Source organism: Camelina sativa, chromosome 15, assembly GCF_030686135.1.
Source record: "Camelina sativa cultivar CO46 ecotype springtype chromosome 15, ASM3068613v1".
Classification (NCBI taxonomy): Eukaryota; Viridiplantae; Streptophyta; class Magnoliopsida; order Brassicales; family Brassicaceae; genus Camelina; species Camelina sativa.
The window spans coordinates 16,006,630-16,016,716 of record NC_141894.1 but is presented as its reverse complement, the minus strand read 5'-3'; the positions used below and the strand labels follow the sequence as shown (position 1 = coordinate 16,016,716).

Sequence of the window (10,087 nt, the reverse complement as noted above, 5' to 3'; positions counted from 1 at the left end):
TGGCTGTGGGGCTGAAACTTCAGTCTGGTATGATCTCTAGATCTCCCTGACCTCAACCGTAACAACTATGGGACCACCACCAAAAGATTACCAACATATGTGTGTTAACGAGTTACTTTGTCCCGACTCTAAGACTTGGGATAGAGAGAAGATACGACAGATTTTACCTTACCATGAGGGTGAAATCCTTCTTCTCAGACCAAGTAAGTTTGATGCCTCAGACCGCTATCTCTGGCTCCCTACCAAATCAGGCGAGTATACTGCTAAGCCAGGATACCATGAGGCATCAAAAGAAGGCAAACACCATGCTCACCAGGACGAGACTCTGAGAGATTTCAACTGGCTCAAAGATGTGTGGAATATCCGATGCTCCCCTAAAGTGAAGTTCCTCCTCTGGAAAGGTCTAAACAATGCTCTCCCAGTAGGGAGAAGCCTGCAGGAGAGGAATATCAACCCGTATGTTGTATGCCCCCACTACAATGAACAGGAAACATGTCTTCACTTATTCTTCCATTGCTCCTTTGCTAAACAAGTATGGAACCTAGCTCCTTTTGAACAAACACCAAACCCGGATCTGATCACCAATTTGTGACAGAGGATTAAAGTCACTAATAAGTTAATTTGCTTACCCCTGACTGGTGTATGCCAAGGAGTCCTCTCGCCGTGGATCTTGTGGGCGCTTTAGGCCACCAAGAATAAAAAGATCTTCGAGAAAAAATCACTAAGTGGCCCGAAAACTATAACTGCAGCCATACAGCAAGCGAGAGAGTGGATAGCAGCTCAAGATCTGCCATCACATAATCATAATTTTTCTCAAATCCCCTCAAATCCGACAATCAGATCACACACGATCCGCTGTTTCTCCGATGCAGCGTGGAGAGCCGAGTCGCTCGAAGCCGGTTTGGGATGGATCTTTTCTGACTACCCACCGTTGTCGGAGACACAGGGCAAAGCACTGATACAGACAATGAGCACCCCTCTTTTGACTGAAGCTTTGGCTCTACTATCTGCCCTCCAGCATGCCCTCGATCTGGGCCTCAAAAACATCAATTTTGCTTCAGATTCGCAATAGCTGATCAAAGCACTCCATTCAGAGCCTTTCTCCAAGGAACTCTACGAGATTTACCACGACATCCTTCGTTTATCTTTAGGTTTTGACTCTTGCACTTTCTCTTTTATCAAACGAGAGAACAATCAAAAAGCCGATTCTCTAGCTAAATCGGTTTTGTTACCCACCTTGGTTTGTAACAATTAATTTTAATGAAATTTCGGTTTGATAAAAAAAAATCTAGAACTGATTAATTTTTGTTGATTTACTAGCTATCGGTATTTCAATAAATATTTGATTATCCAAAATGGGACATGATAATATTAGATTTCGTCTTTCTAAAATTGATGATAAAATTAGTCGATGAAACCTATTAAACAAATGCGAAATCTAAAATACCAAAATTCAAAATCAGTCCACAAAACTAAAAAAAAAAAATGATTTGATATCAACATAATACCTTCTAGTCTTTAGATATTTATAGTTTCCTCAAAATAAAATAAAAATAATAAGACAACAATTTTTTGTTTGGATGTTACAGTTTCACATTCTTTAGAAAAAAATTGGGACCGATGGAGGAGGTACTTCTATCTAATTTCTCCTTTAACTTATTGCTAGCATCTAAAAGTGTAAACCTTTATATACTTCCATTGATGTTAAATACTTAAATCCATTTATCTTCTCAAATAAAACCTTTATGTTCTAAAATATATAGATGGTGACCTACAAATAATTGAAGAAAATATGGTACCACAACTTAAAAAACTTATAAAGTTGATACATATACACACATATCTCACAATGGGCTTATTTATATAAGATTTGGTGAAGAAATAATACAATAAAACTGAGCAGCTTAAGATTGACCCAAAACTTTAAAAATATGAAAATATAAAAAACAAGTATAACGTATACTTTGCAAACTACGAAGACGCTCCATTCCAAAAGCCAAACTCCACAAATATCGAAATTTTTTTTAATATCTTTCTAAAAATAAAAAAGAAAAAAAAACGAATAAGTAAGTGTAGGCCTGAGCTGTGTTTGAGCTGTCTCTCTTTCTCATTTAAAATCCCCACCTCACTCACTCTTCTCTCTCTCTCTCACAACACAACTCTCAAAAATCCTCTAATTCTATTTTCCCATTTTACCCTTCCTCCTCTTTCCAATTTTCCAAAACCTCTCTGCCAACTTAACCTCACCGCAGATGTATCGTATACTGACTACGACGACATGATGAAGAACACCACCACCACTACCACTCACTCTCTCCTCCTCCTTCTCCTCTTCTTCTTCTTCTTCATCCTCTTCTCCTTCTCTCATTCTCTCTCAATCTCATCCAATGCTCCTCTCTCTTACAACGAAGTCAGATTCATCCAACGCCGTCAACTTCTCTACTACCGCGACGAGTTCGGCGACCGCGGCGAGAACGTCACCGTAGATCCATCACTAGTCTTCGAGAATCCGAGGCTTCGTAGCGCTTACATAGCTCTACAAGCTTGGAAACAAGCTATCCTCTCTGATCCTAACAACATCACTTTGAATTGGATCGGATCCAATGTCTGTAGCTACACCGGAGTTTTCTGTTCTCGCGCTCTCGATAATCGCCGGATCCGTACCGTCGCCGGAATCGATCTCAACCACGCCGATATCGCTGGCTATTTGCCTGAGGAGCTTGGTTTGTTGACAGATCTGGCTTTGTTTCATGTTAATTCGAATCGTTTCTGTGGAACTGTGCCTCGTAAGTTCAACCGGCTTAAGCTTTTGTTTGAGCTTGATCTCAGTAACAACAGATTCGCCGGGAAGTTTCCGACGGTGGTTCTTCAGTTACCGTCGTTGAAGTTTTTAGATCTCCGGTTTAATGAGTTCGAAGGAACCGTACCAAAAGAGCTTTTTAGTAAACCTTTAGATGCGATTTTCATTAACCATAACCGGTTCCGGTTTGAGTTACCGGAAAATTTAGGTGATTCTCCGGTTTCGGTTATCGTTCTTGCGAATAATCATTTCCACGGTTGTGTTCCGACGAGTTTGGTAGAGATGAAGAATCTTAATGAGATTATTCTGATGAACAATCATTTGAATTCTTGTTTGCCGGCTGATATCGGAAGGTTGAAGAACGTGACGGTGTTTGATGTTAGTTTCAATGAGCTTGTTGGTCCGTTGCCCAAGAGTGTTGGTGGTTTGGTGGAGGTTGAGCAGTTGAATGTGGCTCATAATTTGTTGTCTGGGAAGATTCCGGCGAGTATTTGTCAGCTTCCCAAGCTTGAGAACTTCACTTATAGTTATAATTTCTTTACTGGTGAAGCTCCTGTGTGTTTGAGGTTGTCTCAGTTTGATGATCGGAGAAATTGTTTGCCGGGGAGACCTGCTCAGCGATCTTCACGGCAATGTTCAGCTTTCTTGTCACGGCCGCCGGTGGATTGTGGATCTTTTGGTTGTGGTCGTTCTGTTTCACAGCCTCCTCCTATTGTAGCATTACCGCCTCCTCCTCCGCCGTCGCCACCTCTACCTCCACAAGTCTACTCTCCTCCGCCATCACCTCCTGTTTTCTCTCCGCCACCGTCTCCCCCTGTCTTCTCTCCTCCCCCACCCCCGCCACCTCCTACACCACCAGTATTTTCTCCTCCACCACCACCGCCACCTCCGCCACCTCCACCACCACCACCACCAGTCTACTCTCCACCTCCGCCTCCCCCACCGCCACCTCCACCGCCACCAGTTTACTCTCCCCCACCACCACCTCCTCCGCCGCCTCCACCGCCACCAGTTTATTCACCCCCTCCTCCACCACCGCCGCCACCACCTCCACCTCCATCACCACCACCACCAGTATATTCTCCTCCTCCGCCACCACCTCCGCCACCACCAGTTTATTCTCCTCCTCCGCCACCACCGCCAGTATATTCATCTCCCCCACCACCAGCTCCGATATATTGCGTTCGCCCTCCACCACCGCCATGTCCCTTACCTCCGCCACCACCACACTACTCACCTCCACCACCGCCACATTACTCTTCTCCCCCACCGCCACATCACTCACCTCCTCCACCTTACTACTACAGTTCACCGCCGCCGCCGCATCACTCACCGCCTCCACCTTATCACTACAGCTCACCACCGCCACCCCATCACTCACCGCCTCCATCTTACCACTACAACTCACCCCCACCACCGCATCACTCACCGCCACCACCAATTTATACATACTCATCCCCACCGCCACCACATTCTCCACCACCGCCGCCACATTCCCCACCACCGCCCCCACATTATTCACCTCCTCCACCACCTCCATGTATCGAACCACCTCCACCTCCTCCTTGCATAGAGTACTCACCTCCTCCTCCTCCACCGACAGTCCATTACAGTTCTCCACCGCCGCCAGCATCAGTCCATTACAGTTCACCACCGCCACCATCAATCCACTACAGTTCACCACCACCACCACCGTCTCCAGAATTCGAAGGTCCATTACCGCCTGTTATCGGAGTGTCATATGCATCTCCACCACCACCACCCTTCTATTGATTCTTTCAGAGGTAAACCGTTTCAATTACTCTTATCAAAAGAAACAAGACTTCGTTCATAGATTATTTACAGAGATCAAAAAAAAAAGAACAGATTTTAAGAGTGATCAAGATTGTCTAGAAGAAGAAGATGATTTATTCCGATGAAAATAAGTGAGATTATTATTATTATTATTATTAGGGATTCCAGGAAGGCAGAAAAACGCAAAAAAAAAAAAAGTTTGTATAGAGGATGATGATAAAATCAGGAGCAACATCTCTTCTGCTCCATTTGTTTTTCTTTCATTTTGTGTCTTTTTAATTTTCTCAGATTAATTTTATTTTTATTTTTGTGTTCTATTCAGAGAGTTCCTAATTGCGTAGTGAAAACTCGACCACATTTTTCTGTATTTTGAGTTTGTGTTCTGATCTTATCAGAAGAAGATCTTTAGGCTTCTTACATTACAGTACTTCACTTGTTTCTTGCCACATTGATCGAATAGAACCATAAACAATAAGATTCGTAATCTCTAAAGCCGGTGGTAGATCGAGAAACATTAGACTGTATTATTATATACCACGCGCAACTAATATTTTTTATTTTTATGTTTCTGTTAAATTAGTAATGATAAAAGACGTTATTTAGAGTAAAATATGTGTGAAAACAATAAAGTTATTGAGAATCTGACTATAGGAGAAGTTAGAAGTCATCGATACAATTGTCAAATGTGCGAAGAAGAAGAAAACAAATGTATTCTTTGAGTTTTTTTTTTCTTTTTTTTTTGGTACTTTTTTTTTTTAGATATTTTTTTGATAATTTTTTTTGAGAGATATTTTATTTCTTGAATTTAAGTTATTGAACTAATAATAATAATGGGCTTCACGTGGGAAGGAAATACTAATAGACTCTCTATTTGGTAGATTCGAGTAAAATTTCAAATTTTATTAACGAACTAGTGAACTACCCAAAAAAATATTTTAAAACTGAGACAACAGAGAGATATGACTGTGTGCAATAAAATTTTAATCTTTAAAATGTTTACCATTAGTTTACAATTTGTTATTACTGCGTGCAGCTGATACACCATTGTTAACAACTTAACAATATGTTTAAACAACCATGATTAACTCCTAAACAAACAAAAAAAAAAAAGAGAAAAAGTGAGGAATAAGAGCCTTGATTGCCGCAAAGATTTTTAGAAAAGTGCTAGTAGTATTGACTTGACTTATTGAGAAAAAAGAAGTAAATTCAGATTTCTTTGAATGCTGTGAATCCTTAATTTGTGGGTCGCTTCATTTCACTTTTTTTTTTTCCTTCTTTATTTAATATTTCAACCTTTTTTGTTTGTGTTGAAAACTGAAACTACAATATTTAAAAAATAGACAATAGAGAGAAACTGTAGAATCCTGCCGACAGTTCAACGCTTTCTTGCGTTAGTAATCTATTTACTAGTACGAGTTTACATCGATTTTGTGTATTTTTATTAGGAATTTTACCTTTTATGTCATCACTCTTTCTCTTTTGGTGGTAAGACAGATTATAGTATTGATCGAAAAATAATACTCTCAGAATTAGCACAAAAACGCCTGTCGTACCGGATTTGTGCTAACCGGATATATTGACAGGAGAGACAAATGTTTTGTTCTTTCCCCAAGTACAAAATCGGTTTAAGTATAACAACAACAACAAGTTGCTAAAAATATTATAGGTGTCTTATACGAAAAAGACTTGTAACTCTCTTTGTGACAAATTGAAAATACAGTGTTTTTCTTACACGTTAGTATCGTCTTTACGAAATGGAATAATATAAATGGATTCTTGTAGTTCTTATAAAAACTTAACCAATGGAATATTATTGTAGGCAGCAATCTCAGGAAAACGATAAAAGAACAAAATCATGGGACGAAGTAAGTGTCCTGCATCTAAGGGTTCTGGTTAGGATAATCATATGTTTTAGGATGCCATTAGATTATAAGACATCATGGGGACTTCACTTAATCTATTCATAAAATTATCCATCAGTTTTGGGCTCATGGATTACTACACTAACTAGATTAAGACCCACGGTACACCGCGGGCAAAATTATTTATAACTAAAATATTTAAATTATAAGTTTTATTTGTTGGTTAAATATGTTATAATTATATAATAATTGTTAAATAAAATATATAATAACGCAATATAATTTATTTTTACATAATATTTATTTAATCAATTTAGTTAGATATGTCTATTCTCTGATACTGACAGTGTTAACAAAATAATGAAATTAAATGATGTTTTACCTGTGTAGCACTGATTTAATGATATTTTTTAATTTATATAAATATCGATAAAATTCGTCCCGCTATATAACCCTGTCCCGATCTATTTTAACTCACACTATATCATCTTAATTTTCATATTTATTGTATATCTACGGTATAATATTTATCATATTTAAATTTTTAAAAGTATTAAACATTTTTCATATTAAACCTTTTAAAAATCTTTAAAATAAAGAACCGGAATAAACCAAATAAAAGTTTTTAAAGTTTGAATGCCTGATAAATCAAGGTTTCTACTCATTTGTATTCAGAATCACATTGGTCTTTTTTATAGTATGACTCTAAACCATTGCCCAATTTTTTAGACGATGTGGGATATTGTACCCGTATTTTTTATTCATCTATTGAGTAATATATGTCCGTTTTTAAAATTTTGTATTACACCATATGCAGGAAAAAATCACAATTTTTATTAACTAAATGTATTATGGAATAATTCAATATAATTTAAATATAAATTCAAATAAAAATGAAAGGGAATCATATATATATGTTTGAATGAGGTATAAAAATTTCTTTATTTTTTTTAAATCTTACTTATAATTAATTTTGAAGTTTTGGTAACTAATATTAAAATCAATACATTAAATGTAAAAACTTTCCAAAAAGTATTTTTGAGTAAAAACTACTTCAAAAATATTAGTATAGATTAATACTATTGTGAATTGATGTTTTCTAATAAAATCTAGTATTATTTACTAGTTAAATTAGATATGTTTATAGTGAGTGTCATAAAACATAACTTTCAACACAAACGAAAAAGGCTTGAAATATTAAATTATGATAGTATTAATAGTTAAATTAGATATTTACAAGTTTTTTTCATATGTATGTAACACATTACATTTCTTAACATGCGAATGCATTAATAAAATATTTAAGTGAATGAGTATAAACGAGGGTGGACAAATATATTTCACCATAGAAGAAAGTGGACCGACAAAAGGATAATGCTTTCGCGGGGTGAGTGGGGGCTGACAAGTCTATGTTTATTCTTGTTTCGCATATGAATTTAATTTACCCTAATATCTCTTCTTCTTTTTTTACTCAATTCTCATATCACTTCTAATATTTAATTGCTTTCCACTAGTCAAAATATAATTGTAGTTTTGGAACTTGAACATAAACTCATCTATAATGTTAGAATTAGTTGGAACATAATGCTCTTTAGTACACTCGCAACTTGCAAGTCAGATTTTAAAGCCAATAACTTTTTTCTTTACTTTTCATATTTGTGTACTTGGATTATTATTGGTCAATGAGTTATTTAAGACTTAGAAAAAATTATAATAAAGTTTTAGAAAATTTTAATACTAAATATTGAAAACTTATAAATTATTCGCATGTGTGAAGTTTCTAACAGATAACGGGTGAGTGCCTATCTAACGAGATATTTAAGACTTGGAGAAATATGTTGCATTTTTTTAAAAATCTTAATATTAATCGTTTAATATTGAAAACTTATAGCTTTTTCATGTAATATTTTAAACAGATAATGGATAAACTTTATCAATTAAATTCATAAATTTCATATATATCAGTTATTTTCAATGGACAACCAGGTATAAAAATAATTTTGAGAATTGACTAGAAGGATGGATTTTTAAAGGGCAATTATCAACAACACAAACATATGTTTTTTACTTAGTAATCATCATCCCAAAATATGTGATTAATGTTTTGAAATTTCACTTCACCAATAATTAATGACCTTGGTTAGGTAACAAGTTTAGAATATCCTTTTTGAAGTAAAAAATATAGAATAATTAATTGACGAAAATAAGGTTCTTCATGCATATTGATTTTTTTTTTGGTACGTTCTACTCCTACCCTAATTAATGTATTGTTTTATTTGATATCATAAATTAATAAATTAAACGAATAGAGATAAAATTGGAAAATCTATCAAAAATTTATTGAAACATAAAATGGCAACTAATAATTTCTAAAATGACAATAATTTGAAATGAAAGAAGTATACTCTAAAGTTAAGATAGAGTAATAGGTTAGAAATGTTTCTTTTTTTTGAACGAAATGGTTAGAAATGTTGTTAGAAAAATCCAAATATGTCTATTTGGGAGACGTTGGCCAAATCATTTGCCAGTTTTGTTTAGTTGTTTTTTGGTTTTTATCGTTTATCATTCGGATGTAAAATTAAAATATTGTAGTTGGAGACTTGATGATAAATAAATAAATCAGGAGATTTTTAAACTATAGATAAAAGTAAAGTAAGTAAAATTTTTTTTTTAAATGTATAATACTAATATACGTTTTGAAAAATTATTAAAAAGAAACTGAGGTGGTTTATAAGTGGACCGTATTCAAGACTTAAGACCATCTCCAATGGTTTTCCCTATTTTTACCTCTAAAATAGAGGAACTCTATAATAGAGGTGACTTTTGCTCCAATAGATACTTCTATTTTTCCCTCTAAAAAAGAATATTCCGTAGAGATTCCTTTTTTATTTTATTATTAATACCTTTTACTTATAAAAGTTGTAAACTAACCTATTTATTTTAGTATTTGTGAAACTTTCATAAAATTATGATATTATTTAAATTTTTAACATTCATAAATATTATTTAAATATCACATTTATTAAAAGAAATATATTGCATCATATAAAATAATAAAAGTGTTAAAAATTTAAGGACCATTAAATATATAATTTATTTATTTTGATCATAAATATAAAAGTATTAAAAGTTCAAGGACCATTTTCTAAATAAAAAAGTTCAACTCTATTATAGAGGAAAAAATAGAGTTCCTCTATATATAGAGGAAAAAATAGAGATTTCTATTATAGAGGTAGAAATAGAGATGGGTTGGAGTAGATTTTACTCCAAAATAGAGTTAAAAAGCAAATATAGAGGTGGGTTGGAGATGCCCTAAGTAAATGATTAAGAAAGTTGCAACATTTAACATTTAAGTATACACCCCACTACTGATACACCCCATGTGCTTTGTACTTAGTTGTGGGCATATATAAATGCATCAATATAACTAATACGGAGTTTATGTCTGGTGCATAACAGCATAAGCATAAGTATGATTAGTAGATGACGTAAAATATTGCTTTGATATTTACAGAAAGTTTCTCCAAATACATATTTACTTTTTTTTGCATGTTATTAGATTTATCCAGTCTAAGTATTAAACCAGTTATCTAAATAAATCGTTGTCAATAAATTTTATGTTAGTAAGACT

The 10,087-nt window shown here is 34.8% G+C and overlaps 1 protein-coding gene across 1 annotated transcript; it reads left to right on the top strand.

Annotated features, from left to right (window-relative positions):
* The first annotated feature begins 1,853 nt into the window (after nucleotides 1–1,853).
* On the top strand, nucleotides 1,854–4,911 carry LOC104789517 (leucine-rich repeat extensin-like protein 4). The gene has a single exon (XM_087489559.1). The coding sequence runs from the start codon at nucleotides 2,279–2,281 to the stop codon at nucleotides 4,571–4,573; it is 2,295 nt and encodes a 764-aa protein (XP_087345685.1). The 5' UTR covers nucleotides 1,854–2,278; the 3' UTR covers nucleotides 4,574–4,911.
* The last annotated feature ends 5,176 nt before the right edge of the window (nucleotides 4,912–10,087 follow it).